We start from the raw sequence: 27227 nt of genomic DNA, 5'->3' as shown, positions 1-27227 counted from the left end.
GTACAGAATTTTAAAGCCAAAGGATAAAGCTTTATTTGTCTTATTTAAGTATGTGTATTCATTTACCTAAGAAATCTCAATTTCTGTTTAAGGGTTATTCCTCTTTCTTTTGACAAAATAATTTTTTTTTTAAAAAAAAAAAGGATATGCTTGTACAAGCACAATTTTTTTTCTTGCGATAAATGAAAAAAAAAGTAATTTAAAATCATCCAAGAAAATATTTGTTCTTTCTTTATGGTTAAAATCATAGATCAGAAGAGAAAGCTAATGAGGAATGGAATATATTATAATTGTGTGAACCAAAAATTCTCCAAAGAGTTCAATATTCTCTCATGTTTTATCCCACCCACTTTCCCTGACTCTTTGTATTCAATGAATTCTCTGACAATGTAGAAGTTCCTTTTGTTGTTCCCTGAATTGTACTCATGCATTTCTCTTTGTGAGTTTTCTCTCAAATCCACAGTTGCTTAAAAACAATGGTGTATTGTAACTTCACTTGAATTACCTTGACAACACCATGTACGGATCCGCAGCAGTTTGATGTCTACAAATTAAGTTGATGATTGCTTTCAATAAGAAATTGTTCAGTATTAAAAAAAAAAAAAAATGTGCTTAAAAGTCTACTTTTTCTTTATTGCAACTAAAATTTCCTGATAATTATATTTGAATAATCGATTCCAATTAAGTTTCAGAATCTAAGTCAAATGGTGCCACCTAATCTATAGTATAAAGAGCCAATACTTTACCTCACTTTCAAATTCCCTTGTTGGAGCTGTCCATCGTAAACTGATAAAATATCAAAATCTTCTTCAAGGGCAAAGGTATGAAATGACAATTGTATCCGATTACGTTCTCCTGTGATAATGATCCAGGTACAGTTCGCATAGTTGGGATAACCGTGAGGAAACCCTGGGCTCTCGATGGTGCCATTGGGACCCTGGACTAAACCTCCGCAGTTCTGACCTGAAAAAGAAAGCACACAAAAAAACAGTATATTATTTTGGCCTGTCTACTCTGTGATTTTTTTTTTTTTTTTTACTAAATTTCCAACCATTTTGGTCAATTTTTATAATGACTTATTTTGTGACCCTTCATGCAAAAATGGTAAATTGTAGAAGCATTCTCTGGTGCTAAAAGGTGGGTGTGGGGGATGAGGAGGAGGCAAAGAAGGACAATATATAAATTTAGGAACTCGTATTAGAAATTTTTGGAAAAATGTTTTTTTGCAATTTTCAAATACATCTTCATCAATGCCAACCTGCCATATTTATGAAACAAATTTGGTGTCGATTATCTGCCACAGTGTGATGCTGAATACTGAAACACTCTGCCTTAATCTCTTGCTCAGAAAAACTAAACCAACAGATCAAATAACCATTATAAAACGACACACAGATGCATGTAATAATATATCCAAATGACTGCCACCCGAAGCAACATGAATGATTAGGGAAAACCACACTCAGTCTTCAAACTGTCGATTTCTAACAAACCCTGGCAAAGTCCCACAGAGCCAAAGAATAAAATAAAGCTGCATAAATCTCTCCCAGTTCAAAACAAAAGGCATAAAATAAGAGAAATTAATTATGCAAAAATTAAGGAGTAGCCCAGCAGAAGAAGGGGCGCCCCCCCAGCAATGCCTTCCGGTTCCCATGGGAGTAATTCAGCAATGGCAGGGAGAGCAGGTGCATCGCCCCCAGACAGATGCCCTGACAGTCAGGCTTCCCCGAGCGGGCTACACTTTGTTCCTGCTTCTTAGTCTAACTCCCCTCAGACGGGCTGAATCAGCCTTGCTCTTACTGCTCAAGACTGACATTTGTGGCATGATGATGGATAATAAGATGTATAATAAGAAATATCTATTTGGTCTTTGTCTCCTTTGGCTCAGAGCTCCTAAATCCCTTGGAATTTCCTAAAGGATGACAGGAAAAGAGTGTCTTGTGTCATGTCAATGGGAGTGAGTAAGGAAAGGGTGCAGGTGCAGGCAGGGAGAGCCAGGGGCTCTGAGACTATTCCTGGCAGGCAAGAGCCCTAAACCAGAGTGAGCAAGAGATAAGGGAAGGAATGGACCAGACCATGGCCCTGGATGTTAGGGAGAACCTTTCTTCAGCAGCTACTGTGTGTAACCACAGAAAATGACCAAATCTCAAAGAATGAAGCCATTAAGGGTGTTAGGGAGAATCCTGGCTCCAACCAACACAGTACAGAATCTCAAGGCCACAAGCTTCCCAGGCAGTTCTGCACAGAAGACTGCCCCTAAAAGCCCTCGGTGGCCACCCATTCAGGACCCCTCTGACTCTAGAGAGCTTCCTCTCTGCTATCTGTTCTCACCTTCACTTAATACACTTTCACTTCACGTCATCCCTCGGTGTCTATGAGCTTCATTCTTGGACTCTGTGAGACAAGAACCCTGCATTCCCATAACAAGAGGACTTCTGGAAAGCACGTGAGGATGGGGGCCAGTTGCATGGAGAAACAACTAAATATTAGAGAGGTTGGGACTTCCAGTCCCCCTTCCAGACCTCTGGGAAGGGGAAGGGGCGGGAGGTTACATCAACTGTCAATGGCCAATGATACCTATTGATCAATCATATCTTTATAATGAAGTCTCTGTAGGAACACAAAAGAAGTAGTTCAGAAGGCTTCCAGCTTGGTGAACATGAAAGACCCTGCCCTGTGCAGCTCATCTGACTGTTGACTCGTATCTTTTAATAGCCTTTGTAATAAACCTGTGATATAGCCAATAAGGGAATTCCTGAGTTCTGTGAGCCCCTCTAGGACATTAATGGAACTGAGGAAGAGGTCGGCGGAACCCCTGATTACAGCTGGTAGGTGAGAAATACAGGTAACAGCCTGGACTTCTGGGTTGTGCCTGGAGTGGAAGATGGTGCCATAGAACTGAGCCCTTGCCCTGTGAAATCTGATGCTGTCTGCAGGTGGACAGTGGCAGGATGGAGGTGAATTGCAGGATACTCTGCTGGCGCCCTAAGCATTGCTGGTCTGTCGGGGTGGGTCCCCACCCCCACTGACGACTGGTGGTATTGGTGCAGAATTGGTGCGGAAACCAAATGGGCAAAAGATGGGAAGCACAGTGAGCACCGTCAAGCTGCCTTCAGCCACTGGGCGAATTTGAAATTGTTCCTAAGAGCTGGTTCCCTGCGGCCTTGGGTCCTCAAGATTTTATGGTATTGATTTTAACATTGGGATTCTCTGGTGGTTCTGCAATTTCAAGAATAAGCCCTTTTTGGTAAACCGTAGCCCCAGGATTCAATGTACAAGGGCTTCTGGTGCAAGGACAGTGTCTGGGCGATTGGCAAGAGCCCCACGCCCGCCCATCCACTGTGTTCTACCGGTAGATAAACCCTGGGTCCCTGACCCTCCCGACCTCCCCAGGACCTCTCCTGCCTGATGCTCCTCAGCCTTCATCTACCTGCTTTAGCTCCATCGTTCCTCTGCTACCTGTTTCTCCCACCTCCTCTTCCCTCATTTCATGTCTAGCATAAAAGCTTTAGTGACAGGCTACCCTGGCCCCTGCTGTGGTTGACACACGCCCTTGTGGGTGACTTCCCATCATGTGCCCGCCACCGCTACGTGTGGGCCAAGCAGCCAGAATGGAAAAAGGTCGGGACAGATAGGCCATGTGAACTGCCCTGATGAACACATTTAAATCACTTTAACTGTGAATCTCACCATCAGATGAGGGAACAAAGTAACTCCCATCAAATCTTTCCAGCCTTCACTCTGCCTGGGGCTAGCTAGTAAGTAGCCCCTGAAAACTGCCTGCGGGCTTTCATTCCTCCATCTGGACGTTTCCTACCAATGTTTAAATGTATTTAAGTGTTTTGACAGTAGGAAGATATGAAAGTTTGGGAGGGACCAGGATACACTCAGATTATTATGTGTAGTGTAACTATCCGAATACTGGTATTATCCCAGCTTTTATTGTTGAACTGCAAACAGAAGATTATTTGCAACTACATCTTACGTGTTAAAAAAAAATACAGTAGTAGCTCTCAGAGTCAAGTCTTTCACAGGAATATTATCAAATGCTGGTGGGAGTTTGCTAAATCTTCATAAAAAAGATTTAATGAAAGGGATTTATGAGTTTAAAACCAAAGAACTAATAAGAAGCCCATTTTCCACTAAATTTAAGTCTAACAATAACACTGTAACAAGTAGGTATTAAAGCTGTGGGGTTTTGAAAGGTCTTTAAGGAAAATAGCTTTTCTGGTTTATCTAGCAATTCTTGTTTCACAGTAAATCACAAAGTGAAGACTTGATTATAAATTGGAGGAAAGAAAAATAAATCCAAGAGAAAAAGTGTCAGCTGGAAGGTAGCTACTATGATAGACCCATCACGCTGAACCAGATGTTCAAATATTAAGATTTTCTCCAAGGAATAATATTGAGGCAGCAGTGGGTCCCCATTAGTACAGTGTATTTTGAAGAATGAGTCACATTTGATCAGTAGATAGAATTTTCCACAGGTCCTGGTGGAAACTTTGGGACTGCTCAAAAGTGAGATAAGTAACTCGAGCTTGGCTGCACATTCCAAACCACATAGGAGCTTTTCAAGTGTTTCTGCCTCAGATCAATTCTGATGCAGGTGGTCTGGACCGAGCATATCCAGGACAACCTTGAAGAACTGGAGGTTTTTTTGTTTGTTTTTTTTGTTTGTTTTTTAATGTTTTTCAGAACTGGAGATCTTATCCTACTGAAGATCACATCTTATTTAAAGCTATACAGCTTTATATTATTATATATCTTATTATATGTGTGTATATATATATAATATATAAAATATACATATAGTGTATATATCTATCTATATAATAATGTATAATTAGATATATAATATCTATATATAAGATGATATATAATAAGGCATTATATATCTTTGTAAAAAGCAAACAGTGTTTAATTGGTACAAACCTTGATATGTAGGCAATGGGACAGAGCAGAAAGTCCCAAAACAAATTCCTAGAGATATAGACACTAGATTTATAGCAAAGGTGCAGTGCACTACAAAAAGGATGGTATTTTCAGTAGATGGTGCTGGGCCAATTGGAGATCCAGATGAGAAAAATAAGTCTCAATCCCTACCTTACAATGCACATAAAGATCAATTCCTTATAAATTGCAGACCTAAATGTAAAATGTATAAGGATCACATTTCCAAAAGATAACAATGTAAAAACTCCTCTTAACTGTGGGCTAAGCAAAGGTTTCTTACACAGAACACAAAAAGTAATACTTCTAAAAGGAAAGAGTGAAAAAGAAACACAAACACTGAGATATTTGTATTCAACAAATGGCATGTTCCCAATATAATAAATACACCTCACAAATCTATAAGAAAAAAAGGTAATAGTATAGTAATTAAAAAAAAAAAAACAACAACAATGATTATAGGCAGCTGGAGATTCAGAATCAGGGTGGGTTTTTCTAAAATTGAAAAAAGACAAATGGATCATAAAATGGAAACCCTTCAGCAGTCCCGACCTCTTTCTTGTATGGGTCAGTGCTGATCCAAAAGATGTAAGGAAGTAACATTTTGTGGAACAGGGGAAAAAAAAAAATCCTGATTTTGTTGGACTTTTTTTTGCAGGAGCAACAATCCCATCCTGTTGTACACCATTCAACTTTTGGTCACAGGAGGAAATTGTGAACTTGCCAGCAATTTACTCAATGTCTCCCGACCCATCAAATCATCTTGACTCTTACTTAAAACACCAATACACATGGTACATGAAAATAATTATTTGTCTAAGCATTAGTACTACAATGGTATTGACTAGAGCTCCTGAGAGTAATTCAAAATTCTATATTAATGTTGTGTTGAAGGCCATCTTAGTTATCTTGAAGTTGTGGACGTCAGCACCATTATGATCTATCTGGGGCTCATGCTTCCTAACACACTCACCCACGTAATGGCCAACACCATCTGTAACTGAACTAAAATTATTCTCCAAATGGTTAATCCCAGGAGGTAAAGTGATTATAATTAATGAATGCAAGTAATTTAGAGATGATATCCTTCATTGGTACCAGAAGTTAATCCAGGTATCCTGGTAACGTATGTATGTCTGAAATAAAGATTGCTTTAACAGCAAAGAGTTATTTTAGTTGAAAAAAATAAAGCTATAGAAGAATGTATGTAGATTACACGTGACATCCATATGTATCTCTGAATTTGCATGTATGGGACTCGTCCATAGCCCCGCTACCACCAAAGGTCAAGGTTGAGCTTCTTCCTCAAACCTCCCCAGCAAAGATCTTTGTCTGTCTCCCTTATATGATTTTCCCTGCTTGGTTCTTACACTATCATGGACACTTGCCTTCTACAGGGAACTCTCAAATGTCTCACAAATATTTTCTTTTTAAATGGCTCAAATCTCTATTTCTCGATTTAAATGCTGGTCTTAAAAATAGCTTAAAATAAGCAGATTACTTTAACTGGGAAAAAATTCAATGGCCACATTTTTTAAATACTGTAAACATAATCACGTTAACATACTGCTCAACAGGCGTGCATTGTAAGTAAGTACTTTTTTATTTTTTTTTTTATTTTTGTAAGTACTTTTGTCAGTTATATTTCCTGAGGGCACTGAAGTAATCTGCAGATAATTTTAGTCTTTTAGTGGAAATCGTGTTGTTTTTCTTGCAAGATTGAAAACTTGATTATTACTGAAGAAAATGTCTAATGGTCTTTTTTTGAGTACTGACGCTGAAAGTTACCTTGGAATCAAATGTCAATGTCGATGCGAGAAAAAGAATGTACGTACACACACAGATGAATGGCACACATGCCCTAAATACACATGACACAGAAACACGCAGAACTGATCCGACAGGTAAGTTGTTAGGTGCTACAATTGAAACAGACCAAATCAGGGTATTTCGACCCATGCCTGAATTTTAAGGGACTGGTATCTGTCTAATAATGCGATATATCGGTTATATCTCAACGAAGCCAAGAAAACAAAAGAAACTGGTATCTAGATCATCTAGCAGTTAAATTATACCTTGTGAAATACTTGGTTCATTCTGAACTAATCAACGTAATATTAGGTATCAGGGACTCACACCGAGTTAATTTAGTATAGATTTCTACCCAACTTAGAGATCCTCAATACCACGGCGTCCAACACAGAGGATTACCAGCAGGCATTTCACTTCTCTCTCAGACGTTTTGGAGTGAGGCAGTGTTTTCAAAATATATTTTCACACAGAATCTCAGTTGGCCAGATAGCAGTCCTGCGACGAGACGGGTATAGATGTAGACATGCAGATGGACGCTGAGAGCCGTCCCAAGTTTCTCAGACATGAAGTAGGGCTTTCCGACTTAAGAGACTCATGTTTGTCCCACCAAATCACAGCTGTCTCACCGGAGAGAAGCACGATACGAGAGGCAATCCATCCTATCTATCCCGGAGCACTGATGGAACCACAGTGAATGGCTCGGATCACACAATAAAACAGTGATGAAACACAGATATTTAGAAACTCTCACTTCAGTTTTTATTTAAAACAGGTCTATGCCCATTGCAGTGGGGGAAAAAAAAGGATAAAGTAGCATTTAAAACTATATAAATCATGGGCCTGGCCCAGCACGACAGGTCAGAAGGTGAATGGCCCTGAGCCCTTGCCGATGTGTGTCGGTGTTGGATGATCTATTTAAACCTCTAATATCCTTAAAAAAAAAAAAAAAAAAAAAAAAACTATACTAATCATTGAGAGCCCCATGACTAAAGATGATTGTTACTATCATTACTGGACACCTTTCTAAGCTCGACACAATTTAAAGCAGTCTTGTATTACCTAATGTGTGTGTTTGAGATGACATATTTGCCAGGCCTACAGGATGAGCAAGAGCCAATGAGAACCAGATCCAGGATGGGTCTGGGTGGGTTGGTGAATGCTGATCTTTGTAAGATGACCCCCCACCCCTCAAGGAGACCACTGGAAAACCCATGCCCCGTGGAGAGTATAGCTGCTGCGTGTTGCACGCGGATGTGCCCCTGAGTGGGACACACATCCTGGGAGAGGTTGAATTTCTTGTGCTCGGGGACAGTTCCCTGCTTTGGAAATACTCAACCGAGAGCATGGCGCTCTGCCCTGGTCATTTCTGAGATGAAATAATCTCTGTGCTCTGAAGGTGCATCCCCCGCCCCCACTGCCCACCTCGGGGTCTGGAGCCCCCCTAATCTCTTACTGTCTAACTTGTGCTCCTAGTGAGCATACACCTTTGATTTCCTAAAAGAAAGTATTTTATGAGATGATTCATCTGTGATTCATCCCGGTTTGCTGTATGCATCTGATGAATGAGTGTGTCTAGAAGCAAATGCCTTCCTCGATTCCACAGTCGTTCATTGCTGTTTTCCTCCATTCTGGACCTCATGACCCATTCTTAGAAAGCGATAGGAGTAGTTTTTGCAAAACTCCTGTGCCAAGCACTTGGCGTGTACTATCTCATTTAATTGTTGCACCACCTTCTGGGTGGGAGCTAGCTTAGCTTCCATTTTGCTTGCTCTTAGATTTATTTAGACAAAGATTTATGATAAGGGAATGCCTCTGCTACGCGAAACCCCATTTTTCCTATCCGGGGCATTTTGACATTCAGCGATTTCAGTTCGTTGACTCCAGGGAGATACGGTCTGTGTTGTTCAGCATGTGAAGGAAGCCACGCAAGGAGAGGGTACTCCACACTGAAATCTACCAAGACGGAAACCAGTCACATGATAAATGATCACCGAGACCACGGAGACATAATCCAGAGATGAGAAGATTTGGGAAATCTATAATCATATTCCAACTACCTGGCCTGGTATCATTTATAAGAGCGAATAAATTTCTATGTAAACACAGAAAATGAGCAGAAGCTATATGAACATCACAGCGAAGTCTCAGTAAAGACAGACATAAAAAATAAACAAGTTCATATCCTGTTGCAATAAGCGCAGATTACCACACTGATTTATTTTGAAAATGGTGCAATTTTGGGAAAACTAAACATATTTATTACACCTCCGTTCACTCCCTCTATCCTTTCTGTGAAAACAACAATTTACATTTGTCCCGCTTTACGTACATTTCTACGCAAGGGAAATTTTACTTCCGTGAGACCAGATTCTTGATCTCTCTGAAGCTTCTCTGATTTTGACATTTTTTGGAAAGATAATACTGCACACCTGCAGGTTTGCTACAAGATTAAAAATCGCCTCTTCCTCTTGATGTAACAAAGTAGTAACTCTGAAGTTAAAAAAAAAAAAAAAAAAAAAAAAGGCCTTCACTTGAGTTCTCATTGTCCCTAATGACTAAGGATTATGACATACTTTGAAGTGGATCCAGCATTTCAAATATCAGGAGCCCTCAAATTTCAATGATGGAAGAGGAAGTTCCCCTGATCAGATAAAGACTTTTTGAAGCAGTAAACAAACCAAATATGCAGTAAACTCTGCATTATCTCCTACAGTTTCATCGATTACTTCAGGGCCTGTATTCTTTGGAAAATGATTAATTGCGCAAGGATCATGACTTAAAATGCCCTTCCTAGGACTTTGATTAAGGTGTTTTGAAATTGAGGTCTTCAGGCATGTTCTAGAAACAGCATGTCCTGAAGGAAGTTTTAAAAGCATTATATTTCTCGGTGCACTGGGAGCAGCTGAATATTGGCTCCTGTAGTTGAGAGCCTTGGGGTGCTTGGTTTAGTTTTAATCCCAAACACTTATGGGAGATTACTCACAACATGAGCAAAGAAAAAAAAAAAAAAAGTAGAAAAGCCAGAGGCTCATGAACCTGAGATGGGGCCAAGGAATCAGTTTATCCCTAATGATTCCCCAGCCCATGAACAAGGCCACACAGGTAGCCCTTTGAGTACAAATGAACCATGGATGTCCAATTTCTATTGTTTGTAACAGAAGATGAGATTTTCTCCAGGCTGTGTAAATATAAAGAGTATGATCTTTCTTCATTTTAGTAAAGTTTCTTATCATAAGCCAATGCAGTTTAAGTCTGCTTAATCTATTTCCCTTTCTAGAACATGCCAAGCTTATCCACACCTCGGGGCCTTTGCACAAGCCTATCCGTCTGCCCTGAATGCCCTTCTCCTAGATCTTCCCATATCTGACATCGCTTCATGCAGGTTGAGTGCAGGCACTCATCTTGGTCAATGACCTGCTGCATCATTGCTAACTGTCCTTCACCCTGAGGGTCCTTGTTGTTGTACCTATGGTTTCGTGAATGTATCCTGTTTACCTGTTTACTCACCGACTACCTGTCTCTGTAACTAATATGTGACCCTTTCCAGAGTGAGGACGCTGCCTGCTTGGCTGATATCCCCATTCCAGAATAGTGTTTGGCACTTGATATGCAATAGTTGAAGTATGTGGGCAAGTTGGGTGTGAGGGGGCAGCAGTGATAATGGCGGCACAGGTTTAATCTATATACACATTCAGCTAGAAAGAGTCTGTGAAAATACAAAGTCACGGTACTAGAAGCAACTTCACCAGTCAACTCCACCCAGGTGTTGGGTTGCCCAGGGCATTCAGGGCTGTCATTCGTATCCTGAAGTGGGGTCCTGTGACCTCAATCCTGTCTAGCAGCTTGGTTTTCAAGAGTGCCTTAGACTAACTCAAATGTCCCCTGCTTCATTTGAAGCTGAATTCCTCCTCTGCAACCCTCCTTGCACGTTGGTAGCTCTGCCTTTTTTGTTCTGAACGGGGTCATAATTCAGGGCAAGGCAACGCTGAAGTGACTCAGACCTGGAACTGCAGGGTTATGATGTCGATGTTTCCTTAGCTGCGACACCGGGGGAAGGAAACTTTGCTTAATTCTAGGACTGCCATGATTTCGCCAACTGAGACATGGTTGATTACATTAGTGGTAATCAAGGTGGCCAGTGTCTATGCACTCTGAAGAGATGAATTGGAAGAACTGCATGCACAGTGTGGGGGCAAAAGAGCATTGGTCTCTGGGCCAAACAAACAGAAGTGTGACAGATTTCCAGCTTGGACCATTGGGGATTGGAGCAAGTCACCAGGTCAATGTTAGCCTCCATTTCCAGAAGGGAAGTGAGGGTGACTTTGCAAGGTTCTTGTAGTGATTTCCAGAAGGTGCCTTTGGACCCACTCATGCCTGCTTGGTGCCTTGCCCAGATGGGCCCTCAGGGCCCACTACGGTACTTGACATACCAAGATCACAAGTGCCAAATCATTTGACTTTAGAGATTTTGAGTGATGAAGCTGATTATATCACTAAACAAACCCAATAAAGGCAAAACAAAAAAGCAAACGAAGCCCCACTCTATTGGCTCTATTGTGGTTCCCAAATCCCACACTGGTGCTCTTTAAATAGATGGCCTTCTGCTTAAAACAGGTTCCTGCCTAAATTTGAGTCTTTTCTTTCAGAAACTTCAAATCTATCTTTCTATACTGCAAGTTATTCTGAAGCCAATTCTACTTTTCTCACAGAAACAAACCATGCTCATCAATTAAGATAATTCTTCCTCTCCATAGCCTGTACAATTAACATTCTTAATTGGATGTCAGATATTTCTTTATCTTTTAATGGAATTCCCAGTAATGAAACACATCATTATGGATAACTAGGATTGAACTGTTCCCCAAATTTGAAATAATGTTATTTCATACTCCTGCTTTAATACAGGAGAAGTCAAAAGAAGCATAAATCAGGCTCCCAAGGTAATGGTGGTGGATCAATGTAAGGAAATAAGTTTCCCTTAAATAGAGCATTAAAAATCTCAGATGCTAATTGATATAGTTTAATCACGATGCTGTATAATCAATTCAATGTTCCTTGTTAAGAAAGGTGAAATAAAACCACCAGCTGACTCCTTCACTGGATTCTCAGAGTTTCTACCAGTATCTATGGGCCTCCCAACCCCTACATGAATTCTTCCTGTGCAGCTGGGTGATCACTACCCTTCCATTCCCAATTTCTTTCATTTCTGAACAGCAGAGAATGATTTCTAGATCATCAAGAGATATTTTAAAGTTCTAATAGTATAGTCTCTCTTAATGTTGAGTGAGTTTTCTCCAAAGAGAAACCAAAATCTTCAAAAGTCATGCTAAACACCCAACCTACTATATGAAAAATGGAGCCAATGAAAAGTCTCTGGGTGGGAGGAAAGTAAAAGACAACATTAACTGATGAGGTCTTCAGTAGCTGGAGAAGCTTTTCAGATTCAGAGTCTGAAAGCATGACAAATCATGAACAGTTATTTATTATCTGTACCCAAATTAGCAAATAAATTTTAAAAATGAAAAATAAATATGTAATGATTTTCTCTGCTCTTTTAATACAACATAGAATAAGTGGCTGAGATGACAGATAAGTCAGCCTCTTAAGGGTTATCTTATAGATTTAATATAAAATAATAGTCTCCAAAAGTTGCACTTAAATTTATTATTATTATTTTTTCTTGAAAAAATGATTTGCATCTATTTGTCCCTTTGGGTAAATAGACCATGGAGCCCTCTAAGACTCCTGAAATGTTAGGGGTCTCAATTTAATGTCTCTCTTGTTCCAGTTTCTCAAATGTGGAGAAGGCTCTGCTGCCCAGAGTCTTAGTGCCCTCTGGGAGGATCCTGATCACCCACTGGCCCTCAGTGGTCACCTCAGTCATTAGTCCTGTGACAACCTACAGCCAAGGAGCATGAAACAGCAAGATTCTCTCTCTCTGTCTCTTGGTCTCTCCTCGGTCTCTCCTCTCTCATACACACGCATGCTATGAGCCTTCTTCTTCTGCCTCTCGATAAAATGATGTTGAGATTTATATATGGATTTAATGCCTACCTAGATGAAAAATGAAATTTTTGCACAGTGGCTGCACACATGAAACTATGATCTATGTCATCGTTTACAGGGCTGATTTCACATACAATCATGTTTCATCTTTTAGCAGATTTTTGACATTTACAATTGTGTTTTTACTCAGAGTCGTGATTTTTAGTTAGTGAATTTGTGGGGATAAGGATTCTACTATAAACTACTGTTGCAATGGCAGGGAAACATCATGATGCCCACTGTCCCAGATTCAGTGCTCAGCTAGGACTGGGGCGAGTTACCTGTTAAGCACTTCTCATCTGCTAAATGTGTATTTTATGGATGGTTGGGAAGGATGCATGTCTACTGTGGTAACAACATCAAAGTATGAAGAATTTGTTTCCTTGTATACCTTAGATTGATTTTAGTCAGAAGTGAATCTAGCAGTCTCTTAGTACTCATGCTTAGTCCACCAGAACCGGGAATTATCAATCCCATTACTGTATTATCTATACTGTGACTATCTATTTCCCCTGGCCTAAACCTCTCTTTGGGCTGCAAGTGCTGTATCTGGCAATGCATTTGAAAAAAGTGAGTCCTTATTGATGACCCGTCATCATTTTATGTAATCTTTTCATAAAGATGTAAGTACGCTAGATTAGAAGCCATATGAGGGCAGGTATCTTCATCCTAGACTGATGCTCCAGCTCAAGTGCTAAGTACAATGCCCAGCACATATCAGATATTTAGTAGACAGGAGCAGAAAACCCAGGTTACCTGTTGTATTTGGTAAAGGATATTACTACTACCTTCAAGAGGCATTGAATACTCACTACATGGCAAGCACTTTCCATAAGTTGTCTCATCCTCTCAGGGATCTTGATACATAGCCATTGTGATTCCTTTTTTTTTTTTTTTTTAACTGATGAGGAAACTAAAGAAGTAAGTGCTTTGTCCAAAGCCACACACATACACAAGCAGAAGAAGAGGGAAGTGAACCAGGCTATTTTATTTCAACACCTGTGCTCATTCCCTTATGCCACAATTTAGAAACCTTATGCTATTTCTCCCTTCTATTTTCTAAAAAGAATGATTCTTACAGACCATACTACAGAAGCAAAGGACAGTTTCTAAATCCTCAGAATACTCTTACTGCTTGTTCTTTGTGAAGAGCCAGGTAATTATGTAAATTGAAAAAGAAACAAAAAAGTGTTTTTGTGTATCCAAGCTGAGGCCTGGATTCTGCTTATTTGTCCCTATTTATAGGTGGCCATTTGAGAAAGCCAAAAGCTATTTCCAGTTACAGTTGTATTCCTTAAATAAGTCCTCTGACCCAAAGCCATTATATGAATTACTGCATAAAAGAAGGTTTAGGGTTCAGGTATATTTTTAGGTGTGGATTTGGGACACTATGTGTCGACACATAAGATATATATTGCACAGCTCCAGGGGGTGCTGTTCACACACACCTCCCACCTGATTAGCTGATTGGATATAAGTTTATTGAGAACTTGATTGGCATCAGAATTTCTCATGTCTTAGATGAAATGAGGTTATATCTAAATATGTACCAGGACAGAGACACTGACTACACAGCTGTGGAAATTATCAATGGAAAGAAAAGCTCCATTTATGAATTTGCTGCTATAACTGATCTTTACCTGCATATCTCCGTCTGTTTTTATGGACTTTCAACTTGCTCCTATGCTGTGCGCAAGAGAGCACACAGTCCTGGCATCTGCCCCTTATTTTATCTTGGTTTGGTGATGTTTATGAACAAATCATGCATGATATTAAAATTCCATGGAGGATTAGGATTCCCAGTACAAGCTACTTTGGCCAAAAAAGAACTACCGTCCTTTCAAAATCTGGGATCTTGATTTGGAAGAATAAGGTCTAGAGTTGACTATGTGTGTTTTTATTTTACTGATTTCTTTTTATTTACTTATTTATTTATTTTATTTTAATTTTACTGATTTCTGATGAGAAGTTTGAGGGCACAAACGTCACCCCGCCCCACTCCTGTAAACACAGTTTTTCAGTTATACCTAGATTCTAGTCCTTTCTGTTTTATCCTAGATAATATTCCAAGGTTTGATTGATATTGATTGATCGATTAAAATAGGCTCCATGCTCAGTGTGGAACCCAATGTGAGATTGAGCTCACGACCCTGAGATGGAGACCCAAGCTGAGATCAAGAATCAGATACTTAAAAAGATAATAATAAAATTAAATTAAAAAAAAAAAAAAAAAAGAATCAGATACTTAACTGAGTCATGCAAGCACCCTTCTTCCAAGGTTTTAAATTAAAAAATAATAAGACTAAGGGAAAAAAAACAGCTTTTTTCCTAGATAAAGAATATTAACACAAGCGTGGATCTGTTTTGCAGAAACATACTAATTTAATTTTCTTTGCTTTAACTATTTCAATGAGACAGAAGATTATACTCATAACTTCAATATTTGTAACAAGAAGGAATATGGACACAGAGATAAGAGCCCTCTGCAGTGTTAACTGCTCTGAGCTTAGCACAGTAAAGGAAAACATTTAGATCTATTGGAGATGTCTCAAGGAACGAGCCTGTGATGCTAAGTGAATGGCTGAGGCTAAAGTGTGTGTGTTGCTTTCAACCATGATAAAATCCTAATGATGTAAAAACCTCCATAGCATTGGAAGTGTACAGATTTAGCAATGTCATGGAGCTAGCGTGGAGTAGAGAGAAAATGAGTAAGTGATAAAAAGTGTTTAATTGCTAAGAATTAGTTGTTGAAGCGAGTGAAGGGAATCAAAAGGTGCCTCTAGTTTTGAGGTAGATGAGTCTTGGGGATGTCAGGTACAGCATGGTGACCACAGCTGAACCTAGGTTTTTTTTTTTTTTTTTTTCCCATGTAGCTTGGTTATAATCATTGGTAGAAAATGAAACTGGAAAATGGAAGTGGATCGGAGAAGAAAGAATGATGTGTAGTGGTTTCTCAACTCGAGTCCTAGTTTGCATTTGCACCGAAGGACTGACGTCTGCTGGTCATCAGCAGCTCGGGCCCCAGCTGCAAAGCAGAGTTCACATGACTAAGAGCCTCACAGGGTCCTTACTCGTCCCCCGGGAACATTGGCACCTCCGTGTCTGCCGGGTGTATGATGACATCCGGTCCTTATTATCTCAGACTCTCTAATCCAGCCACTTCTTTTAGGATCAAATGCACATACCTCCCCTCCATCTGGGTAGGTGCATGGTTACGACGGGGTATTCAATTCACTGAACAAAACAGAGATTTTGAGATGAAAGATTCCTCTCTCAGGAAGGCTGCAAGCCAGGGACACAGGCTCTGCTGCAAGTCCCAGGACTGTGAGACCGGAGGGAAGGTTCTCATCCCCTTCTCTGGTTCGGTCGCTGACCTGGATGAGAGGTTGACCCGTAAATATCCCTAAAACCTGAGTTCCCTCCAAGATATACAAGAGCTGCCCAGAATCAGGAGGAGCCTGAACCGTCAACCCTAAAGGGGTTAAACACCATCTCCCAATCTAACTTAACAAATAAGACAGGAGATGAGGAGAGGTAGGGGAAGAGGTGTGATAAATTCTACTCCCATTCCTAAAGAATCCAGAGATTCCATTAATTGGAGTCTTCAAAAGAACCATAAAATCCTTAAGGAGGCTACAGGGGAAATGATCTAGGAAGGTGAACTCAGTCTCCTTTATCCGGAGAGCAGGATCAACTGTAAAAGGCAGTCGGGGGTTTCTTGTAAGTCCAGCTTGTTAACATCAGGAAAGCCCTTTGAACACAAACATAGGAGACTTCCTTTCTGACTTTTCATCGGTTCTGCTTTGGGGGGAAATGGGTGTTGTCGCTGAAGTGGGACCAGCAGGGCCATTCTCCGCAGCTCATGGGACAGAATGAGCGTGCCCACCCGGCCAGGACCAGAGCCTCCCCAGACGGAGCCACAGGGCAGCTCCTGCGTCAGCGACTGGCTCATGAGACTCTGAGCTCCTTGTCTCTTCCCTCGCCACCGGTTCAGGCCATTTAGTAAAACTTTCCTAGGTCGACTATGTCATGATAACACCAGGCGCTGGTTTAAGAGGTTAATAAGTAAATGGCTTCTCTTATCTACGAAAATCTGACAAGGGTAAAGGATAATTTGATCCACGGACCACCAAGCACCTGATGAAAGGTGACCATCACTAATGCACAACTAAATTAAAAGTTCCATTTTAAACAGGCTATTAAGTAGATTGACGGTTATTTTTCATGCAGCAGCAAAAACACATAGAATGCACCATCCTTTTCCTATCACTTGAAAATTTCATTATTGTGATTTAATTCACAATAGCAACTTGTCTGCTTCTGTACGGTTGCAGATAATGTTATTTCCCTCTCTTAGGCAGGTTTGGAAATCTGAAATGAAGCAAGGACTTACAGGCAACAGATATTCTAAAATAGATTTTAGAAACCCCTGATCATGATTGTTTCTATTTGTTTCAAAATAGAAACTTTTCTTTGTGATTTATGACATGCATTAAAATAGTCCTAGATAACAGCTCAGTGCTGTCAAGTCAACTGCAGGGGTTCCTGATCTCAATAAGATTCTTGGGTAGCTCAGTTGCCCCAGGCTGAAAATAATCATGACACAAATGGCAAGAAGGAAACATCAGAGGGGAAATCTATTTTCAAACACATTTTTCTGGAACTCCAACTCATGCTAAGTATCATTTTGAATTTGAATTGAGGCATTTGCAAACAACTGGTCTTTATCGAGTGTCATGCTTTTAGGATGCTGAAGAAGACTTACATTTGTCATGTTGTTATTCATGAAAAAAATATCTCAATAGCCACTTTTCTCCAAAATATGTCATTAAGGACATTTTAGGATTGAGTTGGGTTCATTTACTCATGATCAGGGTTTTGATACCCAAGTATTAAGGTCTGCTTTGTACATGAATTGACTACAGTCCTCTTAGTTTGAAAATAGCCTCTTTTAAGTCCCATAACAAGCCTCAGAATCACTTTTGTCTTCCTTTGCAATCTGGAGCCAATTTAACACTACATTTGTTTGGTGTATTTTCTCTTTGTCTATTGCATTGTCTGTCTGTTGTTCCATTTTTAAACTATTATTCTGGGATGGCCTGGATGTAGCACTCGCAATGTATGTAAAATCTTTCTCCAGAATGCAGTTCAGACAGTAACTCAGGCAGATCGCAAGTAAATAGAGATGTCAATAGGAAGGATGCAAGTGGTTGTAAAATACGCTTTCCTTCCATGTGGAGGTAACCTCATGAGGATAACATATCTGGTCTCCCTCTGCCCATCCCTTTCACACTAATTCAGGAGAGGTAGAGTAAATGATTTGCTTTCTGAGTCTGAAAAGGAAATGTTGAAATTTGGAACAGGATTCCTTCCTCTCTCCCACTGTTAGGCAGCGTGCAGTCTTATGTGTCTTTCTAGAGACAGGGTTTGTACTCACAAATATGTGGACGGGGTTTAATGGGTGGAATTCAATGGGGGAAAGAGAGAAAGGATGATGATTTAATGCAAAAGATTCATATTGGGAACACCAAATGCCTGTAAATATCAAGTAAAGAGTCTAACATTAGTTTAATTTGTAATAAGTCTTCCTGATGTTTGCTGGTTCCCCTCAGCCTCTCATTTTTGCCTTATTTCTCAATTTATTCATAACTTAGGTAGCGAAGAAAGCTATTTATTGGGCCCCTTCTGCATATCGAGACAGACAACTTTGGAAAGTAGACTTTGATTGGCCAAACTGGAACTGCCTCTCTAGAACAACACATAACTAACAATCACTTAAAATCGAGGATAATCAAACACTTGACGCAGAGACATACCTTCCATCTCCTGTAATTTTGTCTAAACCTTCATGCAGTTTGTACATCAGAGGAGACAAATAGCTTCTTTTCTATTAATAATCCTAAGGACTTTGTCTAACCAAGACTCAGTTTTGATTCTTTTGATTTTATCAAAATGTCTATTATTAAATAACAACAACTACCTTTTCCATAACCTTGTTTTGCTTTCTCTTGAAATTTCCTTCTTTGTAATTACAATGGAATTCTTAATTTTCTGGTTTATTTCAGTTTCCATTCCACCTCCTGTCTCCAATCCATCCTCTGAGGTTTTGAAAGTGGCCTCCAGGAAAGAGGGTAATGCAAAATGATGGAAAGCGAATGTTAACAAAAATAATTATCTATCTAGATTCTATATAGAATGGAAATGTGACTATAGACATGAATCTTAGCTTATTTTTATATTTAACTGAAGTAAAATCTTTGGTCATCAGAATTTTAAAAAGAAATACAAATTAAAATATTTATCAACTAATATTTTACAAAGAAATAAAAAGTTGAATTAATCAAATTGTTTGCTAAGCAGCTTCTAGGTACATAAATCTGTTGTATTTGCTGTAGAAAATATGATATGTAATCACCTTAACAATTTAGTTGAAATGTCAAAGTAACATGAAATCTAAGTGGGGCACAAAGAGATATTAAATGGGAATATCATTTTAATACGAAAAGCACAATGGCTGCTGCTGCTTATAGTAAAATTAAAAGTGATGTATAAAAATAAATTATTGAAAGACCATCAATAATAAAATATGAAGTAGAGTTTAGCTAATTCATCTAACAGGAGTGTGGAAAAAAGTGCTTTCCATCATTCATCAAATATACATGCTCCATAAGCTGCTCCCATGTTCTAGTCCCTTTTCTTTCTCTCTTTTTAAATTGTATTTATTCATGAGAGACACAGAGAGAGAGGCAGACATAGGCAGAGGGAGAAGCAGGCTCCCTGTGGGGAGCTCAATGTGAGACTTGATCCCCAGACTCGGGATCATGCCCTGAGCCAAAGGCTCAACTGCTGAGCCACCCACACAACTCTGGTCCCTTGGATTCTAAGAGGAAAGACAAAGATCCATGCCCTCTGGCACTCTGCATTTCAGTGAAAAGTTAGACAATAAACAATGATTATGGTAAGTTCATAAATTACATGCTGTGTTAGGAGATGAGAAGTATTATGGAAGAAAAATATACGATGGAGTAAGAAGGAAAGGGGGTTGCCAGTGGGGGTGAGATTTAAATTAGGTTCCAAAGGGATGACCTTGAGCAAAGAAGAAAGTGAAGGAGAAGTTCAGGAAACAGAGGGAGGCATAAGGGCCAAAGTCAGGCTACCCCAAGATGGGACACAATGGCATGCAGATTATTCTGAACTGAAAATAATCAAGACAAAGACTCAGGAAAAAATTCTGAACTTTCCCCACAACTGCCTAAAAAGAATTTAGAAGAAGACCTGTAACTGGAAGAGAGCTATTCACATAGATTCCTTTTTACCTAAGAAACTTATCTGCATAACAGAGCAACATCTGTTTTCAAACAACTCCTCTCACTCTCCCACTAATGTCCTTCCTCTACTTTCTATCTCCATATCCCTACCCTTCTCTTTAATTCAAGATGGCATATATACCTAGTTTTGCCTGATTGTCTTTGGAATCTCATGTCTGTGTGGATTCCCCAGATGTATGAATTGAATTTTGATTTTTTTCCTATGAATCTGTCTCACGAAAATTTAATTCTTAGTCCAGAATTGAACAGAAAAAACAGAAAAAATTTCCTCCTTCTCAACAGTGGTCAGGGAGCTGAGCGAATGAAAGTGTAGGAGGAAGTAAAGTCTAAGAAGTAACCTTGGGGGTGGAAAAGGTAAGATCAGGCATGATTGTATAAAACTATCATTATTTTGGATTCTAATTTGAATGACACAGGGAGACTTTGAACAGACTCTTCAAGTAAGATACATTCAATATACATACAAGATACATGCAATATTGTATGTATCCAATCTACATCCAAGATTGGATGTAAATTTTAAAGGACTTGACCTTAACTGATGAGTATATTTACTGACTATCTAATTAAAAATCCATTTCCCTAGTATTTTTTTTTTCTTTTTAAGATTTTTATTTTTTTTATTCATGAGAGACACAGAAAGAAAGAGAGGCAGAGACAGAGGCAGAGGGAGAAGCAGGCTCCATGAGGGAAGCCTGACATGAGACTTGATCCCAGGTCTCCAGGACACACCCTGGGCTGAAGGTGGCGCTAAACCGCTGAGCCACTAGGGTGGCTCACCATTTCCCTAGTATTCTGATAACTTTGAGTTTGTTTGATTTTCAGTGCCACATTCAACTTGCAAATATAGTTATTGTAAATAGAGAATTAATTAAATTTATTATAGAACAGATCAACAATGGTATTTAATAACTTCAGTTTTAAAGTATACTGAGATAGTCCATAATCACTGAATACATTAAGTAAATAATAATAATAATAATAATATTATTATTTTGTTTATCTTACTCTGTGGGGGTATTTACTTGAAGGACTGACATAAAGGGCTTTGTCATTATTTTGCCTAACATCTAAATCAAGCCAGAAAATAGTGAGCATTCCTCAAGAACATTTTAAGGCAAGTGAACAACCAAAGCCACCTAGGGCAAAATATTACAATTGACATAAACAGTGAAGCACCAAAAATCTGGAAAGAAAATCTGGAGTGAATTTCTGTGGGAAATTAGAACATTCCAAAGCACCATGTGTAGTAGGAAATTGAGAGAATCACATACATGCTTAAGGTGGGCTCAATTCTCAGAAAAGACCAGAGAATTCCTAATCTTTCACATCTCCTTGATTGCTGGATTCAGTGCAAGCAAAAATAAAAAGCTAAGAGCAAAAGGGCATAAGTACTATCTGTAAAATGTTAGGGAAAAACAAACAAACTTGACACAAATTATCTCTTTCCAGCAAAACTTTCTTTGGGAAATGTAAAAATGTAGACACTCATGAATAAACAGAATCTGAGAGAGTTGTTAGCACACCTGCCTTACAAGAAATGACAATGGGGGGCCTTCAGGCTGGATAAAAAAGGAGACAGTAACTCAAAGTTGTACAATGTAATAAATAATTCCAGCAAAGGCAAATAGTAAATATTACAGTCACCAACATTCTATTTTTGTCTAACTTCTTTCTTTTTCTACATAATTTAAAAGACAAATTCATAAATAATAACTATAAATCTATGTCAACAGTCACACAATGTGTAAAGATATAATTTGTAACAATATTAACATCAAGTGAGAATTCCAAGATGTATAAAAGCAGAATATTTTACACTATTGAAGCTAAGTTAGTATGAATTCAAACTGGATAATTTTAGTGTTTGTAACCTCTGTAGTTATCCCCAAGGGAATTACTGAAAAATATACACAGAAGAAAATGAGAGAGAATAAATAAAACGGAACTCTACAAAGAAAGAGCAGAGGTAGAAGAAATAAGGAACAAAAGAGTTTAAGACATTTAGAAAACAAATAGCAAGTGTTGAAAGGGATTCTGCCCTTATTAGTGATCATTGTATTTGTAAATGGATTAAAGTTTGCACTCAAAAATGCAGAGATTGAAAAATAGATTAAAAAATATATGAGTCACTTATATGCTGTCTATATGATACTCACTTTATATCCAAAAACACAACTAAGTTCATACTAAAAAAAAAAAAGAAAGAAAAGAAAAAGAAAAAGAAAAAGAAAAAGAAAAAGAAAAAGAAAAAGAAAAAGAAAAAGAAAAAAGAAACGCCATGCAAATAGTAGCCAGAGAACTTTGCTGGCTATATTAGTGTCAGAAATAAATAGCCTTTAAGCCAAAAAACATTAGTAAAGGAAAAATGACCTTTATAATGATAAAGTATTAATTCCATCAAGACAGTATAGTAAGTGTAAGCATATGTGCACCAAACTACAGAGCCATAATATTTATGAAGCAAATACCAATATTAAAGACAAAAGGCCAGTTATACAATAATATTAGTAGACTACAATACTCCCTTTCAATAATGGATAGACTATCTAGAAGGAAGATCAGTAAGGAAATTGAGGACTTGAACAAAACTATAAATCAACAGGCATAATTGACATACATAGATCATGCCATTCGCTAACAGCAGAAAACACTTCTTGTCAAGTGCAAAAGGAACTTCATCCAGGATAAGCCATATATTTGACGACAAACAAATCTATATAAATTTAAAAGATTTAAATAATACAAGATATATTTTGCCATCATCATGAAAATAAGCTGGAAATTAATGAGAGCAGGAAAATTCACAAATATGTGCAAATAAAATCACCAATTTAAAAACTTATTTACAAGCAATGGATCACATATAAAGGGAAATTTTTAAATACATAGGTATGAATAAAAACAACTCCACAACACATCAAAATATATCAGGTATTGACAGCAGTGCTCATTAGGAAATGTATAACTATAAACACATAGCTTAAAAAAAGAAGAAAGGCTTCAAACCAATAACCTACCTACACATTAAGGAAGTTGAAAAAGAACAAAAGGAAAATCAACTCAAAAATAGCAAGTAAAATGAAATAATACACAGATTAGATAAACAAAAAATAACAGAAAAATAAGAGAATCAATAAAACCAAGAGTTGGTTCCTTGAAAAGATAAGAAGAACTGACAATTTTTAGGGAGATTAAGAAAAAAATGGACAAAACACATATAACTAAAGTCACACATAACTAAAATCATAGAAATAAAAAGATTACTTCTACAAATACTTTTATCTCACCAAATTATATACCCTGGAAGAAATGAACAAATTCCTAGAAACATACATTCAGCAAAATTGAATAAAGAAGATACATGAAAATCTCAACAGATCTGTAATAAGTGATTCAAAGAGTATTCAAAAACCTCCCCCTCCCAAAAAAAACGCCTCCCCCTAAAGAAAACTCTGGTACCAGATGCCTTCACTGATTAATTTTCCCAAACATTTAGAGTTAACTGCAAGTTAACTTTAAATTCTTCTCATATTCTTTCAAAAATAGAAAAAGGAAGGAGCATTTGATTCTTTCTATAAGGTCAGCATTATGCTAGCACCAACAACAAAAAAGAGAAAACCAGAGATCATTATTGCAACTTTTGTGGGGAAAAAAAAAATGGGAAGAAATCTTCAGAATCTACAGTGAGGCAAAGAGTTCTGAGACTTGACAAGAAAGTCACACTCCATGAAAAGAAGAAATGGCAAATTGTACTTCATCAAATTAAAAATGTCTGCTCTCTGAGTGATCCTGCTGACAGGATAAAAAGACAAACCGCAAGCTGGCAGAAAGTGTTTTCAAAATACACATCTGACCAAAGGGTCGTATCTAGAATGTATAAGGAGCTCTTAAAGCTCATGTAGGAAGAACAATCCAAGTGGCAAAAGGCAAAAGGAAGAGACAGACATTTCACTGAAGAAGATGTACAGGTGGCAAAGAAGTGTAAGGAAAGAAGTTCAACCTCATTAGCCATCAGAGAAATGTGAAGTCACTGCACCCTTAGCAGATTGAAAACAAAACAAAACAAAAAACAAAAACCAAACTGATGATAATATCCACTGCTGGTTAGCTTTGTGGGGAAATGGATCACTCAAATGTTGCCGGCCGGAGGGACGTTGGGTGGCTCAGTTGGTCGAGTACCCAACCCTTGGTTTTGGCTTAGGTTCTGATCTCACAGCCTGAGACGGAGCCTTGTGTTGGCTCTGTGTTCAGCAAGGAGTCTGCTTCGGATTCCCTTTCCCTTTCCCCCATACTTGCATTCTCTCTCTCTCTCTCTCTCTCAAATACGTTAATCAATAAATAAAATATTTTAAAAAAATGTTGCTAGCAGAATATAAAATGGTACAGCCACTCTGGAAAACAATTAGGGCACCTGGGAGGCTCGGTCAATGAACCATCAAGTCACAACCTCAGGGTCCTGGGATGGAACCCCACATCAGGCTCCCTGCTCATCGAGGAGTCTGCTTCTCCCTCTGATCTTCCCCCTTGCTCAAGGTCTCTCTATTACTCTGCTGTCTCTCTCTAATAAATAAATAAAATATTAAAAAAAAGAAAGAAAGAAAGAAAATAGTTCACAGCTTTTGTACCTGCAGCTGCTGTACAACCTAGGACTTGCTGTACTGGCATTAGTCCTAGAGATAGAAAGACAGGTTCATTGTAAATAACGTTGCAGTAAACATAGGGGTATGTGAAGCAACCCAACTGCCCATGGGTGGATGGATGGATAAATATGTGGGCTGGGGTTGTATGTATATACATGTGTACACACGTGTGCAGACATACACATCCCAGGATTACACAGCCAGAAGGCAGATAAGATCTCGCCATTGTCAACAACTTGGATGGACCTACAGGATATTAGCCAAGTGAAATAAGTCAGAGAAAGACAAATAACATATGATTTCACTTATATGAGGACTCCAAAAATAGCTGAATCAGACCTATAAATACATAGAACAAATGGATGGTTGACAGAGGGGAGGGGGTGGGGGGTGTCGGCAAGATGGGCGAAGGGGAGTGGGAGAAAAAGGCCTCCAGTTATGGAAGGACTAAGACCTAGAAATAAAAGATATAGCATGGGGAATGTAGTCAATGGCTCCATAAACAGAAGTTTTCAATAAAAAGGTAAATGCGTACAAACATGTCCATGCAAAACACTGCTCATGAATGTTTCTGGCAGCTTCATTGGGAAGAGACAAAAGCTGAAACCTCCCAGAGGCTCTTCCACGAGTAAACGGCTAAATACATTTCGGGGCGTCCATCACATGGAGCCCTACTCAGCAACAGAAAGGAACAGCCTACCTACTGGCTCATAGGTGTGGTGACGCGCATGATCTCAGAAATATGAACTTGTACAAAGGCAGGGTAGATTAAAGAACGTGAGCGGAGGGTGCTGCTCGCTCAGCAGGAGGCCCGCACAGAATTCCTACGGAAGAAGGCCAGGCACCAGCACTTGCTACCTGAGCTCCAAGCAGCAGAGGCGGGAGCCCCCAGTTCTGGCCCTGTGGACCTATTTCGGGAGCTGCTGGAGGAAGGGAAAGGGGCGACCAGAGGCAAGAGAGTATGAGGAAGAAAAGCGACAGGAGAAAGAGAGGCAGGAGAAAGCTCTGGGCATCCTGACCTACCTGGGCCAGAGCGCAGCAGAAGCCCAGACTCAGCCGCCTTGGTACCAGCTACCCCCACGGCAAGGGGCCCCCCAGCTCGGCCCAGGTCCAGATGAAAAGATCAAGAACCGCCTGGACCCTCTACAGGAGATACAGAAGCACTTGAGGAGGAAGAGACGGCACAGTGGGGACAATGGTGGCCATGGCAGGAAGGGGAAGGAGAGGCCTGAGAAGCAGCAGCCTGAAGTACCCCCATCCCTGGACCAGCTTCGAGCTGAACGTCTTCGGCGGGAAACAACAGAACGGGCTCGGGCAGAGGCCCTGCTGGCACGAGTCCGGAGCACAACCCCCCAGGAGGAGCAGCCTGAGGAGGAGACAGATGAACGGCGGAGGCGGTACAACTCCCAGTTCAATCCCCAGTGGGCCCGGCGCCCCACCAGCAAGACCCCAGCGCTCACTGACTCCTGGGGGGAGAGGAGAGGCTGCAGCTGCCAGCCGTCATATAAAACTATTTATTCATAAATATTTTCCAAAATGAAAAAAAAAATGGGATGCGGCCACAAAACAGGACTGATGTGACTTAAGAAGGAAATGAGGGCCCAAGCACACACATGGCCACCCTAAGGGAGGAGGAGATTGTGATGGGTGCTTCTGGGGAGCTGGATATGTTCTATGTCCTGTTCCTCGATCTTGGTGCCAGCTGCTGTAGGTGTTCATTTTATGGGTATTTGTTCAATTGTAAACCCCGGGTTTACATGGAAGTAGGGTCAGGACAAACATGAGAGGAGCCAGAACGTGATCTCTCTGGTGATGGGCACGCTCTCTAGCTTGCCCAAGTCAGTACCCTGGCCTTTCAAAGATGTTACCTCTGGGGAAACTGAGTAAAGGACACAGGGCATCGTTCTATGTGAATTTCTATAATCATGTGTGAATCTAAAATTATCTGAAAATAAAACCTTTCATTAGGAAAGAGAATCCAGACTGAGACATATTCCATTCTTGTAAGAACATTAAATTCTCGATAACGCAAGGTCCAAAAGAGGTGTTAAAATCGTGATTGTTGGTAACGGGTAACCTAAGTTGTCTAAATCCCCTGTCGGCCTGGCGATAGGGACCTGTGGATACATTCACAGTGGATATCTTTAATACGATTACATTAACCAACAGAATTTCTACATGGCTGTACTAACCCAGAGTGATATTACGATCTAATCGGCATTATTTTGCTCTGTCGGGAAAGCTCGCGGTGGGTGAACAAACGCATCACCCACCTACACGGGTCAAGTGCATAAATGTGTTTACGCTGTATGTTAAATAGAAAAATCTGGAGGCTGGGGAAACGCTACACACAAATGAAACTTCCTGACTTCGGATGTATTGTGACGCCGATGGGCAAATTGCAAAGGACATAGAATCCCTCAAACAAATCCACAAACGGTTTCTAATA

The 27227-nt window shown here is 39.5% G+C and overlaps 1 protein-coding gene and 1 pseudogene across 2 annotated transcripts in view; one reads left to right on the top strand and one right to left on the bottom strand.

Moving 5' to 3' along the window:
- Window positions 1-27227, bottom strand: part of CSMD1 (CUB and Sushi multiple domains 1) — a 1871666-nt gene that overhangs the window by 1528438 nt on the left and 316001 nt on the right. For both annotated transcript variants that reach the window (XM_072763911.1, XM_072763912.1), the window contains exon 2: window positions 747-963. In XM_072763911.1, the coding sequence (XP_072620012.1) occupies window positions 747-963 (217 nt within the window). The remainder of the gene's footprint in view (window positions 1-746; window positions 964-27227) is intronic.
- LOC112934490 (leukocyte receptor cluster member 1 homolog pseudogene) lies at window positions 6822-26321 on the top strand (annotated as a pseudogene).

The sequence above is a fragment of the Vulpes vulpes genome, chromosome 7 (genome assembly GCF_048418805.1).
Source record: "Vulpes vulpes isolate BD-2025 chromosome 7, VulVul3, whole genome shotgun sequence".
In the NCBI taxonomy this organism is placed as follows: domain Eukaryota; kingdom Metazoa; phylum Chordata; class Mammalia; order Carnivora; family Canidae; genus Vulpes; species Vulpes vulpes.
The sequence above is the reverse complement of the archived record's forward strand: the minus strand, read 5'-3'. Positions and strand labels throughout refer to the sequence as shown.